The 25,563-nt window shown below is 40.5% G+C and overlaps 1 protein-coding gene across 9 annotated transcripts in view; it reads left to right on the top strand.

The window, feature by feature from the left end:
- Window positions 1-25,563, top strand: part of LOC137323101 (LIM domain only protein 7-like) — a 184,262-nt gene that overhangs the window by 98,466 nt on the left and 60,233 nt on the right. For 5 of the 9 annotated variants that reach the window (XM_067986523.1, XM_067986525.1, XM_067986526.1 and 2 more), the window contains 5 exons: window positions 13,673-13,703; window positions 20,136-20,249; window positions 21,637-21,835; window positions 22,414-22,669; window positions 25,007-25,324. In XM_067986523.1, the coding sequence (XP_067842624.1) occupies window positions 13,673-13,703; window positions 20,136-20,249; window positions 21,637-21,835; window positions 22,414-22,669; window positions 25,007-25,324 (918 nt within the window). The remainder of the gene's footprint in view (window positions 1-13,672; window positions 13,704-20,135; window positions 20,250-21,636; window positions 21,836-22,413; window positions 22,670-25,006; window positions 25,325-25,563) is intronic. The other 4 variants (XM_067986527.1, XM_067986529.1, XM_067986528.1 and 1 more) reach the window with 2 other exon arrangements.

Genomic DNA, 25,563 nt, shown 5'->3' with positions numbered 1-25,563 from the left:
TCAGTAAAGGCTTTATGTCTCTATTTCTGTTTAACTTTATTGTACAATTTATGATGTTAAATAGGCCCTATTTGTGGAATAACTGACGCCCTGCAGGAGCTGTTTACATTGAGTGCATTTTGATTCTCACACTTCATTGTGCTGTACCTACATATTAGAGGGCCTAGTTTCCACTAATAATATCAGCGCAATCCGGGCAGCATCGAGTGAACCAGGGCAAAAGATCGGGGAATTTTGAACGTGAATTACGCCCAGAGCCACTTGTGTTCGTGTTTTCCGCGATATTTTACGCTGGTTCAAGATTCAATGTGCCGGAATTAGGCCCCGCCCCCAAAACTGGCCACACCCCCAGGTCGAAATTGCGAGATTGCACTGGTTCAGGAAGACTTCAAATTGGGCTCATTTTCTTTGGGACACAGGCACTAGTAGACACGTTTTAAAAGTTTTTTCATATCAAAAAGTATTTAACTTACTAAGAAACTGACTAGTGAACCCCAATGAAACTATTAAATGGTTCACTATAGTTTTTGAAGTCACTTTCAGTGCCTTTAAATCAGGTTCCTCGCAGGTGGAGGACTGGATACTCTTAACTAAAAATGCTTATTTTTTTGTGATAAACCCATTTCCAGCTGTATTAATAAAACTGCACCAGGTTACCGCTCTTAAATTTATCCAGGGATACTTTTTAATGGAAAGAAAGAAATGATTACGTTCTATTACACTGCCCAATTGCGCTGGTTCACGGAAGATCTTCCATTTGTGATTATGCAAATTAATTTTAGCGGAAACTTGGGGGATAATTTTAGCCTGGAGCCGGGAAGGGAGCAGGGGTCGAATTGCGGATGGAAATCCGGAAATGAGTTTCCCGGATGTCCTTATGATTTTGATGTAAGGATGTCTTTTTTTTTGTCGGTTTGCCCTCTGACTGGCCGGCCTGATTGACAGGCTGGTCTCAGTCGGACAGGAGCAGAGCAAGTTTGACACTGAGCCTCATCAGGAGACATTACGACTGGTAAGAGGTAGGTTTTAAGGAGCATTGTGTAGGAGGAGAGAGAGGTGGAGAGGTGGAGAGGTGGAGAGGCGGAGAGGTTTAGGGAGGGAATTCCATAGCTTAGGACCTAGACAGCTGAAGGTACGGCCATAGTGGTGGTGATTAAAATCAGAGATGCGCAAGAGGCCAGAATTGGAGGAGCGCAGAGATCTCGGAGGGTTGTGGGCTGGAGGAGGTTACAGAGATAAGGAGGGGCAAGTCCATGGAGGGATTTGAAAACGAGGATGAGAATTTTAAAACAGAGGCATGGCCGGATCGGGAGCCAATATAGGTCAGTGAGCACAGGGGTGATGGGAGAACGGAACTTGGTGCACGTTAGAGACAGTGGGGGTGATTTTAAACCTCAAGAACAGGTGGGTTGAGGGCGGGTGGGTGTTGAAAATAGTTTTTTTTGGGTCACAACCGCAAAATTTTCAGACTTTGCATTCCAAGTGGGAAGCCTGTACTTTTATGCGCCGACGTTAAACCTGGAAATAAAGCCGGGTTGCGGTCATGATCCAAAAAACAACTATTTTCAACTCCCACCCGCCCCCAACCCACCCGTTCTTGGGGTTTAAAATCACCCCTAGTGACTTTCAGGAAGGTGTTTGATAATGAAGGGCATCAGAACTAAGGCTGAACCTGTCATTGCTCTATAGGTTCACGTGCAGTTTCCAGCAGGGGTTAGTGTATAGTGATGAAGAGAAGGAACTCCAACCATCTCTCTTCCCTTCCATTCTCTTCCCTCCCCCCAAGCTCAAGGGCGATGAGGCCATTAGCAGTGCCCTTATCACCAGCCCAGCAAACATCAGCTCACTCGACCCACGTTTATTTTATATAATCAGGATATTAAATGATTTTGCTGGGAATTTGTTTCACCTGTTCACTAGTCTGTGAGGGAATTGTGGGGAAGGGGAGAACTTCTAATGTGTTAATTCTCTGATGCGAGTACAAGTTCATAAACATGTTTAAAATGAGACTCCTGGATGATGACGTAAATACTTGAATGATGAGTTTTCTTATTCCTCCGAGTGATATTGGCTTGGACACTGTGGGGTTGCAGGAACTGTTGGGCAGCACTTCCTACTTTGGATGCTGTTTTTGTGTCGCAGATTATTGACCTGATTGTATCTATAACGGCGATCAACTGAGGCACCTTTTTAAAGCTGGATTTCAGCCACTGAAACAGTGTCTTTTGCCGACATAACAGTGACTTCACTTCCAAAAGTAACCCAGAACGCACTGTGGGATGTCCTGAAGGTGTGAAGAAGTTCCAAAGAAATGCTAACTTTTTCTTTTTCAAAACTAATCTTGCTCCCACTTCCAAAATGGTTGATGGGAGAAATAAGCCAGAAGAAATAAGGAAGTTGAATGGTTTTGAACTTAAATAGGAAAAAGCAAGTTAGAATAGGTGCCATTGAATAAATACAAGTCAAATTGATGTGAATAGTAGGAGTAAAGGGATGTTAGGGTAAGCATAGATAACCTGTTTTTATTATGTTCAATTGTGGTATAAAGTTAATTGTAAACAATTTTACAACACCAAGTTATAGTCCAGCAATTTTATTTTAAATTCACAAGCTTTCGGAGGCTTCCTCCTTCCTCAGGTAAATGTTCAGGAGCTCCTCGAAGCCTACGCATTTATACATATAGAACAATACATGGTGTTTACAGAATGCCCCTGCAACTGCCCGTTGCCAAGGCAATCACCGTGTTCAGACAGAGAGGTGTCACCTGCAGAACTTAAGAATAAGAAGGGCAGGGAAAGACCATTTTGCTCTGGCTGGCCCAGAGTTGAACAACAGAATGCACAGTTCACTACCTATATCCTCAATTGATTTTCTTCCTAAAAGCCCATTCAACTCTGTCCTAAAATTACTGGCATCACTTTGATCACTACCTCCTGGGCAATACTATGTTATTTTTGTTTGATTCCCTTTTTATCATTACAACTATTCGATCTCCCATGGCTTTGTACATAGGGTGTCAAGACCAAATAAAGTCTTCACATGAAACTGGTGGATAATTGGACCATTGTACATAAAAGTAATTCAGTCCCCGTTTTAAAGTCACACATTCTTATTTTATTTTTATATTTGCATTATAAATTCCTGTGTCCCCATTTATAATGAAAACTGTCTATGTAAACATGTCACGGTGTAATTACACCCTGTCACCAGTGGTGGTGCCTGTACTGGTAGGAGGGTATAATTGCAGTGTGACGAGTTTAAACAGGTGGTTTCCATTATAAATATGAACGTAAGTATTTATAATGGAGAAGGTTCACAGGAAGTGCACACAGATTTTCAATATATTAATATAGGCAGTTGGTTTCAACATCAATTGAAAACACAGCTGGTCGACCCAGGGACACTGAGTATAAAGTTTGAGAAGATTTTTTTATGTTGTGACTCCAGCCATGATTGCAATATAATAAAAGTGAAAACATTTGCTGGGCTTGCAGCATGATGTTGAAAACCAGGACAAACTTGTGCTTTGGTAATATTTTTATTCTAATTGCTTTGTAGATGTATCTGCCATATTATTTGCTTCTTTTTGTTACATTAGTTCAAATTTCAGGCACTGACCGTAAATGTTACAAATGCATTTTAATGTGGACTTATAACCGACGCTCCAACTTGCTTCTCAAAAGCGAGGAAAAATGTCCATGAAGCAGGAGTTGTGCAGTTATTGCAAAATTGTGAACAGTAATGTGTATTACATGTTGATGCATTCCAGAGCTTGAGAGCTGTTGCACAAAGCAAATTGTTAAAGTTAAGTACATTTTTGTTAAATTCATTTTTTTTTACAAAAATAGGATCCCTGGGCTGCCACTACTTATCTAAAGGCTCATAAATTTTTTGATTTGTAGGTTGCAGATTTTGGGTGCAAAATGCTACTGTAACTTGCATATCATTTCAACATAACGAGGGCTGTGTGAAGTTCAGTAATGTCTTGTTGCTCTTTGTCTTTTTTAAACGGAAGCACTCTGGGATGGGAGTAGCAAGGGCTTCAAAAATTTTTTTTAACAAGGTTAAATAACCAGCAGAATTGTCTAGCAAGAATGTGTCACATAGTGACAGAGCTGCCTTCGGGCAACTCCTTAGCAACTGTTGCTCATGATATCCCTTCCAAGCCTGAACAAGTTTTTTTTTGATTTGTGGAGTTCAAGGTAGAAACACAGCACAGAACTGTAGTCCGAACTCATGTCATTGTTTGTGGTAAAGCAAGTAGAGCAATAACTAAACAACAAGCCAAACTACAGTTCAATTTGTTTGCAGTGATCAGGATTGGACTATGAAATTTCACTTAGCAAATGATTTACCGATTTCATCTCTGAGGTTCCCATTGGAGACACTTTTTTTTGTACAGCTAATTCATATCGAAGCTTATATGCAACGGTCTGAAAAGTCTCAAATATGGTCTTGAAGTGCTAAAGGATTTTAATTTAACCCTGCAGTAGTATAATCGAGGTCAGTACCCTGCAAGCAAAGTGTGTTTGTATTGGTCTATACTTGTTTTGTTTAATTCATTCTACGTTGAGGGAAATTTTTTCAATATTGTTTTTGTACTTGAGGTAAGGGCATTGCTGACAATGCATTTATTACCCATTCCAAATTTCCCCGAGAAGGTGGTTGGCCTTCTCCTTGAACCGCTGCAGTCCTTGTGGTGATGGGTGCTTCATAATGGGAATTCCAGGATTATGACCCAGTGACGATGAAGGAATGGCAGTTCACGTGCAAGTCAGCATGGTGTGTGTGTTGGAAGTGATGGTGCTCCCCATGACATTGCTGCTGTTGTCCTTCCTAACGGTGGAGATTGCAGGGCTGAGAGATGCTGTCGAAATAAACTTGGTTTTATAGTGTTAATAAGGTCTTATCTATAATAGTTTTAAGGAAATTGATTGGGGGAAGAGGCAATTTATTTTGGAGGACCACAGCTTACACATTATGTTGGTACACACATTATCTACCCCTTTAGTCAGAGACTATTTTTAATTTTACGCACTGACTGTAAATGTTACAAATTGAAAGGGTTGCAAGATCTGAGAATAAGTTGTAAACTAATGTAAGTATATAATAAATATATGTATTTAAAATGTAAATCTTTGAGTACTTCATAATGTGCAATTTTATAGGAAAAGTGATCTATCTGTAAACCCTCTATGAAGTGTTAATGTAATTCCATCCTTCAAGTGGAATTTTCTTCGTTTAGAGTGAATCAAACAAATGTTTACTGTCCGACAATTAAAATAGTTGTTCTAAGTTTTAAATTGGCAATTTGTAAAAATTTCTAAATGAATTCTTGCATGCATTTTTTTGTTCATAAACTTCAAAGTTAGTATTGCTGACTTCAGTCTTGTGACTAGCACTTGGAGGGGGAGGAATTTGGGTTACAAGATTGGTATTGACCATATTTAGTTTTATAAAAGTCTGAAGGAGAATTCTCCATCACTATATATTAAAAAAAAAGTATAGCTATGAAAAATCAAATCCTATGTTAGGCTGCAATCAATACAGAAGTTACAATGTGACCATTGTGCTATACTTGCTGATTAACTATTGTATGTTAGCCCTGAGTAGACTGCTCTGACACACTGAGACCTGTGATATGATGCATTGTCTTTGGATTCTTCATTTATGGAAAAATCATATAGATTGTCCTAACTTGATCATCATTTGAGCCTGCTTTTGATATGGTTTCTAAAGATCACACTGCAGAGAATCTATAAGGCTGAAAATGCCATTTTGAGTGAAATGTCTTTTATTTAAAAAGGTAAATGATGCTCTAGCCAGGTTCCACTCCTCCTGCCTATCCAAACAAAGCCAGCACATCATCTGCAAAGGCTTCTCCTGCTGCTTCCAGGTGGTCACCTTGGATGTGGCCTAAGACCTCATTCCTGGCTCTTCTGCCCTTAAAGACATCATTCATAGGTACGATCCCATGCTATCACTTGTGTGCTCATCTACCTCTTCTTGCCACTCTGTTGACCACCACACTGCTGTCTGACTGATTAGTCAACATCAAGTCCTGGATAAGCAATAACTTCCTTCAACTCAAGGTCAGCGAGATCAAAACGATCCCATTCATCTCCCACAAAAAACCTCTGCATTTTAACTCCTGCCTGCATTCCCCTTGTTGACTGCACACTAAGGTTGAGCTCGACTGAGCTCGACTGTACTGTTATGTTTGATCTTGAACTGAGCTGTAGCCCCATACTCCACCCACCATTAAGATTGATTATTTCCACTATCTCCTTCTCTCTCTCCCACCCCAAATGCTATTGAAACTCTTATCTATAATCTTTGTTCCCTCCAGACTCTCTGACACCAATGCTCTCCTCACTGGCTTCTGAGTTCTACCCTTCACAGGTTGCAACACATCCGAAGTTCTGCTGCCACTTCCCATCCTATAGTAAACAATTTTACAACACCAAGTTATAGTCCAGCAATTTTATTTTAAATTCACAAGCTTTCGGAGACTTCCTCCTTCCTCAGGTAAATGTTTCAGGACCTCCTCGAAGCCTACGCATTTATACATATAGAACAATACATGGTGTTTACAGACTGCCCCTGCAACTGCCCGTTGCCAAGGCAATCACCGTGTTCAGACAGAGAAGTGTCACCTGCAGAACCCCCGAATACACATTCAACAAAAAAACAAACAGGGAAAAAAAACAGAGAAAAAAAACAGAGAGAGGCAGAAACATCCGGAAGGCAGAGAGAGCCAGCAAATGACCCATTATATTAAAAACAGATAACATTTGTTCGCTGGTGGGGTAACGTGTAGCGTGACATGAACCCAAGATCCCGGTTGAGGCCGTCCTCATGGGTGCGGAACTTGGCTATCAATTTCTGCCAACATTTTCATGCACAAGTTCGAGCAGGACTTCTTCACTGCACAAGACCTCCAACCAACACTATACACCAGATACATCGACGACATTTTCTTTCTATGGACCCACGGCAAGGAATCACTAAAGAGACTACACGATAACATCAACAAGTTCCATCCCACCATCAAGCTCACCATGGACTACTCCTCAGAATCAGTTTCTTTCTTGGACACACGAATCTCCATCAAAGACGGGCACCTCAGCACCTCACTCTACCGCAAGCCCACGGACAACCTCACGATGCTCCACTTTTCCAGCTTCCACCCTAACCACGTCAAAGAGGCCATCCCCTATGGACAGGCCCTGCGAATACACAGGGTCTGCTCAGACGAGGAGGAACGCGATGGACACCTACAGACGCTGAAAGACGCCCTAGTAAGAACGGGATATGACGCTCGACTCATCGATCGACAGTTCCGACGGGCCACAGCAAAAAATCGCATAGACCTCCTCAGGAGACTAACACGGGACGCAACCAACAGAGTACCCTTTGTCGTCCAGTACTTCCCCGGAGCGGAGAAACTACGCCATGTTCTCCGCAGCCTTCAACATGTCATCAATGAGGACAAACACCTCGCTATGGCCATCCCCACACCTCCACTACTCGCCTTTAAACAGCCACCCAACCTCAAACAGACCATCGTTCGCAGCAAACTACCTAGCTTTCAAGAGAACAGCTTCCACGACGCCACACAACCCTGCCACGGTAACCTCTGCAAGACATGCCAGATCATCGACACAGATACCACCATCACACGAGAGGACACCACCCACCAGGTGCATGGTTCATACTCCTGTGACTCGGCCAACGTTGTCTACCTCATACGTTGCAGGAAAGGATGCCCCAGAGCATGGTACATTGGCGAGACCATGCAGACGCTGCGACAACGGATGAACGGACACCGCGCAACAATCGCCAAACAGGAGGGTTCCCTCCCAGTCGGGGAACACTTCAGCAGTCATGGACATTCATCCACCGACCTTCGGGTAAGCGTACTCCAAGGCGGCCTTCGAGACACACGACAACGCAAAATCGTTGAGCAGAAATTGATAGCCAAGTTCCGCACCCATGAGGACGGCCTCAACCGGGATCTTGGGTTCATGTCACGCTACACGTTACCCCACCAGCGAACAAATGTTATCTGTTTTTAATATAATGGGTCATTTGCTGGCTCTCTCTGCCTTCCGGATGTTTCTGCCTCTCTCTGTTTTTTTTCTCTGTTTTTTTTTCCCTGTTTGTTTTTTTGTTGAATGTGTATTCGGGGGTTCTGCAGGTGACACCTCTCTGTCTGAACACGGTGATTGCCTTGGCAACGGGCAGTTGCAGGGGCAGTCTGTAAACACCATGTATTGTTCTATATGTATAAATGCGTAGGCTTCGAGGAGGTCCTGAAACATTTACCTGAGGAAGGAGGAAGTCTCCGAAAGCTTGTGAATTTAAAATAAAATTGCTGGACTATAACTTGGTGTTGTAAAATTGTTTACAATTGTCAACCCCAGTCCATCACCGGCATCTCCACATCATCCTATAGTAAGTCACACTTCCCCATCAAGGAAGGGTGTCTTGCCATCTTTCATTAGCCTTTCACATCGTTCACCTGACGAAGGGGGAAGCCTACGAAAGCTTGTGAATTTAAAATAAAATTGCTGGACTATAACTTGGTGTTGTAAAATTGTTTACAATTGTCAACCCCAGTCCATCACCGGCATCTCCACATCATGACTACCCTTATGAACAAATACCCATAACCTCCTTCAGTGCCATGTGCCAGCATGTGCCTTCTGCTCTTTCAGCTGTGGCCTCATTTGTATCACCCCTTCCCTTCACTGGGCCTTCAGCTGTCTCAGCCCCATACTTTAGAATGCTCTCCCTGGACATTTTGCCTTGTACCTCTCGCTCCTTCAAAAACCTCCTCAAAACACACCCCATTGATCTTGCCATGGGCCAACACCCTTTTTCCTTCTTAGACTATTGCTTAGTGTCCAGTACCTCTGCAAAGCACTTTGGAGCATTTTATTATGTTAAAAGAGCTTTAAAGGTGTTTTGTGTGTTAACTGTTGGCTTAATTTACTTGCTTAATTGCTTAATTTACTTAATTTACTTAATTTACTTAATTGTAAACAATTTTACAACACCAAGTTATAGTCCAGCAATTTTATTTAAAATAAAATTGCTGGACTATAACTTGGTGTTGTAAAATTGTTTACAATTGTCAACCCCAGTCCATCACCGGCATCTCCACATCATAATTTACTTAAAAGATCAAAGTGGTTTACTTGATCTAATTAGTTGCATCACTCCTTTGATGTGGAAGAAGTGTTTTGTTCTATTGTATAGACTTTTGTATGAATGATAGACATGCAAAGTGGTTATATCTTCTGAACTATTGCCTTTGTGACCTGTGTCTTTTAATTGTTTATATGTATGTTTAAGTGTTATTAATTTGTCTGAACACTTGCGTACAAGGCGTTAACACCTAAGGCATTCAAAAGCAGTTGTTTGAGACAGAACAAGAGTTCAGAAATGTGGTAGTAATGAACGGTTCAACCCATCCCTGTTTGAGGGAAAAGTTAGAAAGAAACTTCTATCAAAGATTTATCAGAAGACAAAAGAAGTTGAAAATTGCAGTTCAGAGTAAAATTTGATTTTGACATTCATCAGAAACTCTTCTCATTCTGAAGCCATTCTGACACAGAGCAGTTCACTCATTATAGACTTCCGTATTTGTTTATATGCATTGGATTTTAAGTATTTGCCCTTCATATTATTTAATTATTTTAAAAAATGTTAGTTTGTGTGGTAATATCTGCCATCATTTCAGAGAATTTTGGCAGTTTTGTATGGTTATGTTAAATTCACTAAACAGAAACAACAAGCAGGGCAGTTAACCTTGTGACCTTCTGTGAGAACAGAGTGTAGAAAAGAGAGAACTTTAGCTTGCAAGAGAACATGTGTGTGTATTGGAACTGTTGTTAAATTGTTAAGAGACGATAATTATCTGGAAATTCAAAATTGTATTAGTGACCTACATTAAACAAGTACATTCTCTGGCTTTCATGTTGAACCCATGCCCCAAATTGAAAATTTAGCATAAAATCCAAAATGTTCATAACATCTGAAAAATGCTGCTACAGATCAATGTCTAATGTATGCATTGATTCATTATCTAAGAATTGCAATATAATCCCTGAAATGCTTGCTTCTGGTACAAGTTAAAATTAGTGGTTCAGAAACTAGAAATTTATTTTAAGGTGAAATAGATTTCCAGTCTCCTGCCAGGGGAGACTTTCCTCAGATCAGACATTTGGTACAGCTTACACCAAGGTTTTCACAATATATATTTTGGCGAACTATGTGATCAGTATATTTTTTTTAAAACGGCCTTTCACCTGTAGCAGCTGGATTGAACATGGCTCCAAATAATGGGATGAAAATATTGCCTGTCTGTCCATATGGCGCAACTAGTTTGGGAAGTCCCAACCCCTTTCCTGGTTTGAATGGACCTACAGCACAAAACTGCCCCCAATTTTTCACTAACTGTCAATTTAGCTCTGGGTAGTTTGTGTAGGAAATGGAAAAAGTAATTGGGAATGCTTTCTTCAGGTCCAGGCTAAGGTGTGTTGTTGGAGCAGTGCAGAGGTAGATCTGTTTTTTCATCAAAATCTGCTAGATCCACCCTGGAGCCCTTAACGCTAATATTGGTACCTGAAATGCAACATTTCAAGATGCAAATGCTCCTCGCCTTGAATGTAAAAAAAAATCACTAAAAATAAACTTATTGCAAGTTGTAAAGAGACTGAAAAATTGGACAAGTTAAATTATGCTAAAATATCTTTTGGAGATCAACAATTCAACACTTAATTCTGTCGATAAGAATATCCATTACTTCAACTGTTTTCAAGGATGGCACCCTGGGGGAATTCTTGAGAGAGTTGGCTTATTAATAGCCATTTTTTTCCTTTATCTTTTAAATTTTCTTCCCCCTCCCCAGCCATCACCAGGAGGGTAATTTTAACCTAACTTGCTGGGCGGGAAATCCACTGGATGGGGTGGAATGCTGGTTTTACACTCCGCCCGATATTACTCATCACTGACTTCAATGGAGAGTAAAATCAGGCGGGGTCTAAAACCAGCGTTGCACCCGATCCCGTCAGTTTACCAACAGGCAGGTTAGGTTAAAATTGCCCCAATATCTCCTGCCACAGTAATGGTGTGGATATCATCTCCAAATTGCACCTTGACCTCCTCCCTCTTCCCCCGCCCCCCTCCAAATCCAGTTCTTCTACTTAATTATCCTTTGGCACTCTGACCATCTAAAATCAAAGCCATCCACAGCTGCACCTCTGTCTTTGCCCCCTCTCCTACCCCTTGCTCCTCCCTTCTTCTAAACAGTCCACTCAGAGTCTCTACAGTACCTATTATGGCACTGCTTTCTCCTCGTTCCATTCGTGCTTGTCCCAACAAAGGCATTACATATCTTAAAATGGTTTCTCCTTCCTTGCCCTCATGGTTGCCACAAGTGTGCCATAGTTCTTTATCATTGGTCTACTTTTTTTCTTAGTCTGTATGCAGCTCCTTCCTGATCTCAGCAGAAAGCAGCAAGTCAGGTTCCATATGAATGCTGATCACACCTTTTTAGTTGTCTGTTTTGATTCCCACGCTATTGCTTAACTCATCAACTGCCTATCTGATATCCAGTCTTGTAAACAGAAGTCATCCTTTTTGACCTATATCAATTCCGGCTTATATGTTACCTTAACTCCATCAATCTTCCTGACTGCTACCTTGGGCTGAGTCTGGTGGTGGGGATCTTTGGTGTGTTGCTTGATCCGGAGCTGAATTTTCTTCCCACATCCATTCTGCAACTAGTCCTTGCCTGCCTCCCACCTTCAAAGCATTGTTCACTCCCACCCTATCTCTTCCCCCAGTGCTGCCGAGATTCTAATCCATGCTTGTAACACCTCAAGATTTAACATGTAATCTCCTAGCTGGTGACTCTGCTATTACCCTCCATAAATTTCAACTTATTCAAAATGTTGCTTCCTGTATGCTTATCCATCCAAAGCCCTGATTTCTGAACTCTTACCAGACTCCACTCTTCCTCGTACCCCTTTCAATCAATTTCAAAGTTCTTGTCTTTACCTTCAAATGCCACCATGGTCTTGCCCCACCTTCTTCAGTCCTATGTCCCAGTCTGCACCTTACATCCTCTGATGCTGGTCTACGTCTCGTTCACTATTCTTTGTTTCATCATGGATAGCAACTCTTTCAGCCATCCTGCCCCTACTTTCTGGAACTCCCTTCCAAAATCCCTCCACGTTACTTCCTCCCTCCTTGCCTTGAAAAGCCTTCACAATTTCCTCTTCAAGCTCTTTTGGCCCTATCCTCTCATTCCGTTCTACCTGCTCTTCCATTTCATTCTGTCCATTTTTCTTCTCCACTCTTCTGAGATGGCTTTGACATACAGAATAATACATAAATGCAAGTTGTGCCTTGCAACAGGGATTGCTTTAAAAATCAAGCTGTGGAAGCTGCATCATTGAATAAATTTTAAACAGAAATCGACAGTTTCCTAGAAGTAAAGGGAATTAGGGGTTATGGGGAGCGGGCAGGAAATTGGACATGAATTTAGATTTGAGGTTAGGATCAGATCAGCCATGATCTTATTGAATGGCGGAGCAGGCTCGAGGGGCTGATTGGTCTACTCCTGCTCCTATTTCTTATGTTCTTATTAAAAACACCAATTCATGTCTTTTGGAAAAGTAATTTAAATGATGAATACTGATTGGGGTGTGGCAAGTTTTTTTTGAATGTGGTATTTGGACTGACAGTAGAATGGAACTGGATTGAGTTAAAATGACATGTATTCTGGGTTATTGACTATACATTAATTCTTTGTGGTCAGGCTCATAACTCCTCCTAGTCAGTACTCCTTTGATTTTTGAGGCATGTTGAGTTTTCTTCCCTCTCTAAATCATTGCCCAGCTGGGAGGAAGGGCTTTTAAGAGAATCACAGACCTTTGCTAATACTTTTGAGCAAACTGAGGGGGTTCTTGAGAGCAGTCAGTCCAAGGTGACCTGCCTTCAACTTTCTTTGCCTCCTTGTAGGAAATGTTACAGATATAGTGTAAGGTGCAATCTAGTCATTGTCATGCATGGAGATAGCTTCATGCCAAGCTGCACACAATGAATCCTTAGCGTAAATTATTATCTTAATTAAATGTTACTATAATAAAGAAATGAGTGGGGATGGCATGCAATAGAGTGAAACAAAATAGAGCAGAGTGTGCTGATTTGGGAAGTAATGGAAAAATGATCATTTTTTGCAGCCATCTAGTAGTTATTGATGCATGCTAGTTCTGAGCAAGTGACCTGAAAAAAATCATTTTGACACACAAGGAAGAGTTCCTGTTAGTATCATAATGCACACCTCCATTTAACTTCAGACCTAATTCCATCATTTTGTTCAGGAAATGAGGCGTGCAGCTGACAGCAATTCACTGTTTTTACATGTTCCCTGCCAACATTTCTTTCTGGTAAATGATTGCTGTGCAGCTTTGCAAGTGCTTACAGAAGATACAACTGACCTTTGTAATGTCAGGGTAGAGAGCGCAGTTATATTGTTGCTTCTTTGTACATGAGCTATTAGGTGATTAAAAATACAATTTGGAACATAAGTGAAATGCATTTTAAACTAGAGCTGCTCAAGTAAATTATCCTGACTAGATTATTTTAACTTCTACAGGCGTGAAGAGACTCAAAGGAGGCTAAAAAATGTAAGTGATTTGCTGTTTACTCATAGCTTGGATGTGCTTTCTGTCACTAATGTTGTGCATATTAGTTTATTTTGAAAATAGATATGTTTTGGTTCAGAATGTAAAAAAAAATCAAAATAAAGTTATCACTTGTGTTGCTATGCATTTAACCAAAATCATGTTCAGAGTTCATTGTAGTTGATATCCTGCAGTATAGGCCTGTGGCGTAGACCTGAATTATTACGACTTGTTTGGCCACATTCTTTGCTCCTGTATTGACTTTGAAGTTACTTGTCTAATCATAGAATCACAGAGAGGTTACAACATGGGAGGAGGCCATTCGGCCCATCGAGTCCGCGCTGGCTCGATGCAAGAGCAATCTAGCTGGTCCCTTTCCCCGTAGCCCTGCAAATTTTTCCCTTTCAAGTACTGATCCAGTTCCCTTTTGAAGGCCATGATTGAATCTGCCTCCACCACCCCCTCAGGCAGTGCATTCCAGATCCTAACAACTCACTGTGTAAAAACGTTTTTCCTCATGTCACCTTTGGTTCTTGATCCTTCCACCAATGGGAACAGTTCTATCTATCTACTCTGTCTCGATCCTTCATGATTTTGAATACCTCTATCAAATCTCCTCGCAACCGTCTCTGTTTCAAGGAGAACAACCCCAGCTTCTCCAGTCTATCCACGCAACTGAAGTCCCTCCTCCCTGGAATCATTCTTGTAAGTCTGTTCTGCACCCTCTCTAAGGCCGACGCATCTTTCCTGAAGTGCGGTGCCCAGAACTAGACACAATACTTCAGTTGTGGCTGAAAGTGTTTTATAAAGGTTCATCATGACTTCCATACTTTTGTACTCTATGCCTCTATTTATAAAACCCAGGATCCCGTATGCTTTTTTAACCATTTTCTCAACCTGCCCTGCCACCTTCAGTGATTTGTGCACATATACCCCCAGATCTGTCTGTTCCTGTACTCCTTTTAGAGTTGATATTGCCTCTCCTCGTTCTTCCTACGGAAATGTATCACTTTGCATTTTTCTTTGTTAAATTTCATCTGCCACGTGTCTGCCCATGCCACCAGCCTGCCTATATTCTTCTGAAGTCTATCACTATCCTTCTCACTGTTTACTACCCTTCCAAGTTTTGTGTCATCTGCAAATTTGGAAATTGTGCCCTGTACACCCAAGTCCAAGTCGTTAATATATATCAAGAAAAGCAGTGGTCCCAGTACTGCCCTCTGGGGAACACCACTGTACACCTCCCTCCAGTCTGAAAAACAACCATTCACCACTACTGTCTGTTTCCTGTCCCTCAGCCAATTCTGTATCCATGTTGCTACTGCCCCCTTTATTCCATTGATGATAAGCCTACCGTGCGGCACTTTATCAAATGCCTTTTGAAAGTCCATATGCACCACATCAACTGCATTGCCCTCATTTACCCTCTCTGTTACCTCATCAAAAAACTCTCATGTTAGTTAAACACGATTTGCCTTCAACAAATCCATGCTGGCTTTCCCTAATCAATCCGCTCTCGTCCAAGCGACTGTTAATTCTGTCCTGGATTATCGTTTCTAGAAGTTTCCCCACCACTGAGGTTAAACTGACTGGCCTGTAGTTGCTGGGTTTATCCTTATACCTTTTTTGAACAAGGATGTAACATTTGCAATTCTCCAGTCCTCTGGCACCACCCCCGTATCTACGGAATCAAAACAAACAACAATGGCAGATGGTTTCTCAGTATTCAATGGCCTGTGTCACTTCCAAAGCAGAAGTATATTCTGTTTCAAATAGTTTGTTGGAAAAAGAAAGCAACTGCTATGAGTTGATGCATAGTTACCCAATTTTATCCAAATTACTTTGATGTTATTGGACTGTTTCATTTGTAACTATTAGACTAAATTAGAATTTTGTAATTATGTTTATTGCATCAGATATGAAAGGGTTGGTGTTTACTTTGTGACAGATGCTTTTTTTTTAGTAGGAGCTGAATTAATTTGGTTTGTATTTTTTGGTATTGTAGTCATAATGAAAACAAGTAAAGATATCTACTGTTTGTATGTTCTTGATTAGAATGCATCAACTTCAAAATGTTTGAATAATATTTAATTTTGATCTGTTCTAGGTGTAGCCTTGATACCTTGGGGTTGATTTTGTTCTCTATGTACTAAATCTAGCAAATCAATAATGGAAAATCACTGGGCCCTCATTTTGGTCTTAAGCCACTTTCAGTTTAAACTAATTGGCTGCCTTTCCTGTAATACATTTTCATATTTCCATCATCTCTTCTATTTTTTCTGTTTGAATTGATCGTGTTCACATTGCTTTTATGAATAAAGTTAAATATGTGGCCTAAAAATAATTTTACAAGTGATAAATGCCCAAGTTGGCTCCTGTGTTCCTTCAGCAGTACATATAGGAAAGTTAGCTCCATTTTAACAAGAACATTCGATTTATGATCCTGGTCTCGATTTGCATCCACTAAAGAAATATCTGCCCTGTAAATCTTCTGAATTGTATGTATTTGGATTGTTTGGGTGCCAATATTTCCAAGGAACATTTGATGAACCTCCAATGACATCAAAAGCAAATTGAAATCCTTTTCTTTTCCCCGCCCCAAAAACCGAAGTGAGAATTAGGAACCCTTGGTGTACATATTTATGAAGGGAACTTGTAGAACTGGGACAACTCTTAAAAGGTGATGCATAGTTACATGGACATCCTATGTGCACTGAGCGTGTAAAGCATAGCTTCCTTAGCTTTGCTGTAATAATATGCCTTTGTCCCAACTCAGAAAAGCACAGGCTACTACGCCAAAGATCAGTTAACAAGGTTACATAGATGAGCCTCAATCTGCAGTCACAGTGAGGTCTGCCACCAGCCCCCCCCTCTAAATTGAGATGGTAGCAGAATGAAGAATTTGATGTTCTCAATTATCCTGTCCTTACAGAGACAATTTCTTTTCACCCCCTTAGCTCCCAAGTATGTCTGAATCTTTGTCATTGTAAATTAATCTAATGATTTAATCAGTTGAGACAAATAAAAACTTAAGAGCTCCCTGATGGCTTTTTGACTAAATGCATTGCATGGTGTGGTGGCGAGCCGTATAGATCAGGAAGGTTCTGGGTTCAATCCCAGGTCTCAACTTCATTAGCTGATATTAACTGGATGGGCAGATAGCGTCTTAGAACTTCTATTTTTGATCACACCACCTCAGAACTCTTGGCCTAAAGATGCTTGGGAAAGAATAAGGCTTTGTAAAGAAATCCCCTAAAAGTTCAGTGGGCTGAGAAATGGCAGATGGATTTTCATGTTGAAATGTGAACTGGAAACATGAAATGTGTTTGAACACAATGAAGCGATGTTCATAGCAACAGTGGAGAAGAATTCCATTGTTATTAGTCAGTAGATTCCATTGGTCAATCAAGTACCAATCAATGTGAAACCGCTCAAGGCTTATGAAATACTTCGATTCTTTTTGAGGGCTTTTGATTTGTAAGATTTGAGCAATTGCCTTATTCATTTACTAAAGGCATTGACTCTTGCTGAAGTAGGCCAGTGTCAGTTCTGTGAGTGTCAGTAGGCCTACGGTATCTTGATCAAATCAGCGTAGGTAGTGAGAGTAAGGAGGCAAACATGGGAGCAGCACAACAAACCTGATGTTCCTACACGTGAGCCTATTAACAAGAGCTCCTGAATAGTGATCAGTGGTGATAACCCTGGTAAATTCTCCCTCCTCCACTCAGGGGATGTGAAGGCCAATCATGGTTCTCTCCTCTGTTCCTCCAGCCTCCACCAAAAAAAGAGTTTCCTGGCTAAATCAGCTAACTCGGCACATTCTAGTAATCAAACTTAAGCTTCTGGCTCTGTACTAAATTGGGAGGCCCCCAAAAATGGAATTTCTGTTTTTATTGCACAAAACATTGAGGAGTCTGATCCTGGTCTTTAAAATTTTGACAGGCCTCTTTCCTTTTTAAAACTTCATTTCCTTTAATCTTTTTCTGTTTCCTTCCCCCATTTAAACAGCTTCACCTTGTCCATTGATTCTTATTTCTTTCTCATTCTGCTTTATCACGTTATATTTTTGAGCATTTGTTTTCACTCTTTTATTTACAGAATTAATTCCCTGAGCTTTATTTTCTTACTGTTGACTATTTACCTAAATGTGCTAAAACCTTTTCTAGTCTCATCCAGATGAAGGTTGGGAAACTGTTCTATCTATTGAAGGAGGAACTATAAGATGTCCCCATTTTTTTGAGAGGGACTCGCCAGCAGTGCTGCATCGTGCCAACGTTAAGCCTTGTCCTGATGAATGCCAACAGCTTTCATAAAGGTCACTGGTTGGGAGTTGGGCTCTTGACCAAACCTTAGCAAGTACCCCTTGCCTAAGCCATTTGAGAAACTCTGTTGCAGTGATGAGTCTGCATGGTTGAGGGGTTATCTTTATCTTTCCCACTCTCGTGTTTTCCTCTTTCTGTACTATCCTTTAAAAAAATCAAAGGACTCATGAATGATCTGAAGTGAAACAGTGGGAGAGTAGAACAGTATGATGAAAATTTGTTTAAATTTTCTAAGACTGTTTTCACTTCAAAAAATGGTGGGTTGTCAATAACAGTGACAACAACTTGTACCTTTTTAATGTAGAAAATGTCCCAAGCTGCTTTGCAGAGATGAGAAAGAAAAAAACATAGATAAAGCAATGGACATTAAGCCATGGAGGGAGTTTGGTGAGGCAACTGAAAGTGGTTGAAAAGATGGGTTTTGAGAAGGATTTTGAAATTGGTGAGAGAAGTGGAGGAAGGTTTAGGGATGAAGTTCCAGAGAGTAGGGCCAAGGCAATTGAAGACATTGGTGCCAGTGGTGGGGCGAAGGAAGGAGTGGAATCACAAAGGACCAGAATCAGGAGCAAATTGTGTTGGGGATGTAAAACTGGGGGAGATTACCAAGATAGGGTAGGGAGAGACTGTGGAGGAATTTAAAGACACAATTGAGGATTTTAAGTTCAACGTGTTAGCAGTCAGGGAACCGATATATGTCAGTAATGATGTGGTAACAGCTGAGCGCCACTCAGTGTAGATAGGAATGAGGTGGCTGAATTTGGACATGTTGGAATTTATGTAGGGTTGAGGATGCGAGGCCACCAAGGAGGACATTGGATGAATTGACTCTAGAGGTAACAAAGGTTTGGATAAAGGTTGTCATGGTGGAAGTTGGCAATGTTGTGGCAATGTGTTATCGAATTACATCGAGTTACATTGAAACTACGGCACAGAAACAGGCCATTCGGCCCAACTGGCCTATGCCGTCGTTTATGCTCCACACGAGCCTCCTCCCTCCCTACTTCATCTAACCCTATCAGCATACCCTTCTATTCCCTTCTTCCTCATGTGCTTATCCAGCTTCCCCTTAAATGCATCTATGCTATTCACCTCAACTACAGATGATGGATAGGATGTGGGGTTTGATGCTTGGATCTGGGTGGAACAGGACACCAATGTTTTGCATGGTCTGGTTTAGCTTGAACAAATAGCCAGGGAAGGGGATGGAATTAGTGACAAGGGAGCAGAGTTTCTGGGTGCAGAGCTGGTGGTAACAATATGTTTGAGACCCTGAAAAAAGGAAAGGGAAGTTCGAGATGGAAGAGTGGGTTTTTGAGGAGGTGAGTGATGGCAGTTTTGAAAAGGAATTAAATATTGAATATTGGAGGTGAGGGTGGAAGGGGCAAGGGAAAAAGATTTGTCAGTTAATAAAAGGAGCCTTGAGTTGACTTTGCTCTCGGTGATAATCCACAAGTCGTAGGAGGATTTGGCTGGGCAGAGCAGGCCCAGTAATTCTAGACCGAGCTGAGCCACTTGTGATGAATGACCAGACTAGTTGTGTACTAGGCGCTCTCAATTTTGTAGCCCTCTGACTTATGGGAGAGAGAAAATAGGGACTGTACTGGAGCAACAGCAGGGGTGGGAGCTGGGAACAAGGACATCAAAAGGCAGAATAGAGAGAGCATTTTAGCTGGGCAAAAGCAGCACAGGTGACATAATGGAAGGGATTGAGAGGAAGGAGTTAGGAGCTTGGGTGAATTGGTGTGGGAGTTGTAGAGTTTTATTCCACTTGCTGTGTTCATGGGCAAAGTACAGATTAGTATGTGTTTGAATCTTCATAAGATAACAAAGCTAGATGGAATGAATCCATACTGAAACAAATGAGGGTAGATAATAGTCACTGTTCCAATCTTTTGAAAAGCTCAGAAGTGTGACCTTAGGAATAGTACCTGTTGGCCTGGTACCTATTTATTATTAAAAGGCTTCCCATGGAGTCTTCTTATAAAAGAACCAATTCACTGCATGGACTTATTAAAAAGGTCATGTTCCATAAATTTGCTTGAACAATGTTTCTTATTCATACATTCTTATCTTCCTTTGTCAAATGTTTAAATGGAAAATGGCATACTTTCAGGTTTTGATCACAATATATTGGCTTGGTAGAAGAGCACAGCATGAGCCTCACTATAATGGACCCTACCTTAACCTGAAAGCATTTGAAGGTCTACTAGGACAAACCCTGACCAAGGTGAGCTACAATGTAACAAATGTATCAATCTGTCAGCATTGAGTGAAAGGGGGAATTAGAAACTTGGAGAACAGCTAAATCTTGTGGGACAGGACTAGACCAGACTCCTGTGTGTTGCTTGATGTGAAAAATAGATTAGGAGCAGCAATCTGTAAATGTATCCACAAATTATGCAGGTTTATGGAGAGGAAACGCAACTTAACATGTATAAACCCAGAGGTATGTTATCCGATTCAGTTTGCAGCCCATATTAAGACGAATTGGGGGGTAAAGAAGAAGTGGATGATAGGGTGAAGATTACATCCATCTATAAACACTTGTGCGTGAATTCAAATGCTTTATACCAGGCACTGAGCAGTTGAAGAATCATGGACAATAAATTCTTTGACTTATTTGTGCATTTTCTAATTATCAAGTGCTACATGTGTTTTAGATCAGTATTTTCATTCAAATTTGCATGTTTTTTGGTATCTTTCTTGGGGATGGTTGAATGAATGAGGAGCATTCCAATAATATTTCCCACGATCGAGAGAGAGGATAATTCAAACTTGACATATTAGTATGTATTCCATGCATGCTAAGGGGAGAGGAGGTAGGAGCGGGCACCCAGGGATGTTATCTTTAGGGTAATCTTTTGCCCCTCTGCCAGCTTCACTGTCCCATGGCTTCACTTTGAGAAACACCTTTGGGACTTTTCCCCTCCAACACTAATATGTTTATGTTCCACGGAGGTACTTAATACTGATGTCCAATTACTTGGGTAATGGAGGTTGATAATGGGGAATAAGACATTTTTCAACAGGGATCTGTTTCAGCTACCTGAGTTGTGTTGGATCCTAAACAACTATGTTGTCATGAAGGAGGGGATTTCTGTTGCGTTTAGAAGCAAATACTCTTTGGTGGTTCTTCACTCTATTTTGTTAAGTCTGCTGCATTAATTAATGAGATAAAAGTCCTGAAAGAATGGTCACTATTTACTAATCTGGAATATTTCATCATCCTTTTGAATTGCGATTTGTTTTTTTGCCATAAAATTACTACATCGACAGCAGCTGCATATTGGGTTAGTTGACTAACCTGATCAATTTAAACTGCTCTTGTATGCCACCAAGTGACCAGTATAAGAACCTCAAATACCTGGGAACAATTCATCTGTCCATCCTCCAACCGAAAATGGTGTTGACCATATGACTGGGTTGGGGAATCAACCCAAGAAAGGGATAAAATAATTGACAAAAAAGGGAAATGAAGAGAGGCAAAGCATGATTGTGGCGCATTTTGTTTTGGATAATTTGTCTTGAACCTTAAATTTAGAGGAAAAAGTAGATGTGTATAGGAATTTTCATTTGCTGCAACATCTGATTTTTAAAAAAAAATTCCTGTTTAGGTACTTGCAGACTCTGGTAGTCTTAAACGAAGTGGAAGAGATAGCGGGTACTGTGATATCTGGTGTACAGAACGGAACGAGACAGCGTCGCCACAGTTCAGGCACAGAAGAGACGACTCACTTGATAGTTTAGACTCATTTGGGTCAAAATCTCTCGCAAGCCTTACATTGGACACCACTTTAAAGGGTAATAGTGAAGGTAAGGAGAATTTACTATCGACATTAAATCACAGATGTATATTGGAAGGAGGTCATATATTGATCATTCACTATGTCGTTTATCCTTCTGTTTGGAAAGAGTTAAATTGGTGATGATTGACCTTTAGCAGTTAAAGTAAAGCCAACAACAGTGCATAGATGGTGGTGATTTTCTCATCCAAAGTTTCACTCTTTAAGTGCAGTGTGGACTGAAACTCCAGGAAGATTACAGAGCACCATTGGAATAGCATTGCATTTTGTTTGTCCTTTACGGAATGCTCTGTCCGATTAAAAGAATTGAAAGCATTTATCACTTGTGCGAAAATAATTTATGCATTCGGGACGTTATCACAATCTATTAACAGATTTCCAAAAATACCTCAATGATTGCTGTCAGTGGTCTGTGAACCTCTGGAAGAAATGATCCAAAGGAAACTTATATAGGCAGCATGTGTTGGGCATTAGTAAAGCATGTTTAGAAGCTGTGAGCTTCAATGCATGAGTTCAAAGAACTGCATGAAATATTTGCAAAGAATCAACTTTGTAATTCTGTTTTCTTCAACTCTCTTTTTGTTTTAGGTGGTGGGAGTGATATTGAGTCAGAATTTCTAAACAGCAAGATGATGGATGGACCCAAGAATGACATGTCACTTCGCAGGACATCCACTGCGGAGCATAAGCCTGTTGTGCCCTTCAACCAATTCTTGCCAACTAAGAGCAAACCTGGAACATATGTACCAGCTCCACTGAGGAAAAAGCGAGCAGAAAAAAATGAAGATAATAGAAGAAGTTGGGCAAGCCCAATGTTTACAGAAACTGATGGATCATTTTCAAGGTACTTTGCTTTTAAAATGATGTGTATTTTATTTTGTAGTAAATAGCATTTGATTATCTGTACATAAAGGTGAACTCATTATTAAAAAAGAGACATCTGAAGCTTAATATGTAATTATTGCTTTTACAGTTTGTACTAAATTAACTAATTTAATTATCAAACAGCTGGATACTCATGAAGTATGGCTACTTGGATGAGGTACTAGTGATCTGATGGCCCCTTGTAACCATACTCCACTATGAGCCAGGACTTTCAACAGAGCAAAAGTATTTACAAACAGAGTACACAAGATTAAATAGTATTTGGATGCTGCACATCGATGGAACTAGATTGTGCTTCTCCTTTGGGAAAGATTATATTTCTAAAGCATTGTGGAAATATAATGACAAAAATGGATAGAATTTTTAATATACAAGACTAAAAATTGATGTTAAATCTGTATTCAAAATGCATTTGTGTGTGAGCTTGAGAATTAGCAAGACTCCAGTACTGAATGGTATTAGCACTGAGGCTTCTTCCCAGTGCACCTTGCTAATTCCAGCTATATTGAAGGGGAAATTTTCTTAGAGGGAGAGAGTCCTATACTACTTGACCGCAACATCAACTGGATGAATGAAGGAGCACTAGAGCTGGTAATTATTAGTGAGGCCTTCATGCTGGTCCATCCAACCATCACTTGAGGTTAGTATGTGGAGGTAAGGAGGGGCATTTATGACCAGCCTCGATAAACATTCTGGTTGAGTTGAGGAATGTAGGAACAGGGGTGGGCCATTCAGCCCCTCGAGCCTGTTCCGCCATTCAATTAGATAATGAACTGATCTGTAACTCGACTCCATTTACCCACCTTTGTTACATATCCCTTGATACCGTTAACTAACAAAAAATTGTTTGTCTCCATCTTGGAAATTTCAATTGACCAAGCAGTCACAGGTTTTTGGGGAGTGAGTTTCAGATTTCCACTTACCCTTTGTGTGAAAAAGTACTGCTTGATTTCACTCCTAAATGACCTGGCTCTAATTTTAAGATTATGCTTTCTTGTTCTGGATTCCCCCACCAGACACTCTATCTACCCTATTGAATACGTTAGTCATTTTAAATATCTCCATTAGATCAGTCCTCAACCTTTTAAACTCAAGGTAATACAAGCCAAGTTTATGCAGCCTTTCCTCATAATTTAACTCTAAGTCCTGGTATCATTCTGGTGAATCTGCGCTGTACCCCTTCCAAGGCCAATATATCTTTCCTGAGGTTTGGTGCCCAAAACTCAATTCAGTGCTCCAGATGGGGTCTGACTAAGGCTCTGATCAACTGAAGCATCACTTCCTCACTTCTGAATTCCAGCCCCCTTGAGATAAAAGCCAACATTCCATCAGCCTTTTTGATTACTTTTTGTACTGGTGTACTAGCTTTTAGTGATTTGTGTACAACAACCTTACAAATAAACTGGTCATGTTCATGATCTTTAGTTATTCAGTTCATCCTTTTGTTACTTCGTAAAAGGAATAATCATTCCAGGAATTAATGTTATGGTGCGTTTTAGAAAACTCATTACATTGTAGGGTAAAATTCATTTTTAGCATTTTTATTTCACTAATGGTAGAGAAAATGGTCTGTGTGGTTGCCAAGTAAACATGAAGAAATGATCATCAGTAATCTTTATTGGTCTTCTGGCGAACACATTTATATTAGAATACACAGGACTGAAAGGCCATTACGGTCCATCTGATTGGTCCCAATATTTAATATTGAACATAATATGGTAAGTGTTATTATAAAACCAGACGTTCAGTCTGCTTATTCCTGATGCTAAGCAAATAGTACAAGTATAAAAGTCAAATAAACTCAGTACAAATATGGCAACGCTTGCATCACTAACTGTAACATGGATGTTTTCCACATTGTTCCAATCTTCCTGCTTCATCTTTGGTGATACCGTCATTTCCTTTTCTATTTACTTTTCTTTTTCCTTTGTGATGCTGGTGCCAAATGTACAGCATAATGCCAGTGGTGCACCTCCATTGAAAATATTTTGGTAAGGAAATCACCTTCAAGCTGCGGCTTCATATTGGTGGCAGTTTACAACCACGAATGTTACTGGTGCGAACGCTGCAAGTTGACATCACAACGTGTGTGGGTGTGGAAACAATTTTTTTTTGAGGGGATGAGAGACACGAAACTGGCAGTGTAACACTGTGCTGTGGTGTACACTGATGTGGGTACTTGAATTGGTAGTGCTGTGCTGAATTCTTATTTATCTGAGTGTTGTGTATTTCTTGAATCTCATTTAGTTTGCGTATTATCCTAGCCTTCAATTCAATTTATCTTAATTGGCCTCAGTAGAAAAGAGAAATCTCTAAAAGAAGAAACTGTTGCTGGTGGCATTGGTCCATATGGTACTTCCACCAGAGGTGTGGGTGGAACACCTCAAGAATTGCTGCATGACTACTCTGAGACTGATTCTGGATCAGATGATGAAGGAAAGGAACCTGATCTCGTGTTGGATGACTTAGCACATCGGAAATTTGGTACTCCTGTCAATTTTGCAAGGCATAAACTTCATCAACAGGATAAAAATCTACCTTCTCAGACTTTTCAAGCTACTCCTCTAACTGGTACTGTCACACTCTTGACAGAAGAGACTGAGAAATCTAGCAGGTCAGAAATGCATATGAGACGTGCTATGAAGTGCAGCTTTTCAAGCTTCAATGGCTACCATTTTAACTTAAAATAGTTATATCCATTTGCATTTCATTGACAAAACATTTCATACTTTACATCACTAGTTCCTTTAATAATTATATTTGCTTGTGTGCTGCATATTATAAGCCTCTACCCTTAGCTGGGTCAGCATGTACCTCTGCAACCAGTGGAGTGGCATTGAAGTGACGGCTTTG

Source organism: Heptranchias perlo, chromosome 6 (assembly GCF_035084215.1).
Source record: "Heptranchias perlo isolate sHepPer1 chromosome 6, sHepPer1.hap1, whole genome shotgun sequence".
Lineage (NCBI taxonomy): Eukaryota > Metazoa > Chordata > Chondrichthyes > Hexanchiformes > Hexanchidae > Heptranchias > Heptranchias perlo.
The sequence above is the reverse complement of the archived record's forward strand: the minus strand, read 5'-3'. Positions and strand labels throughout refer to the sequence as shown.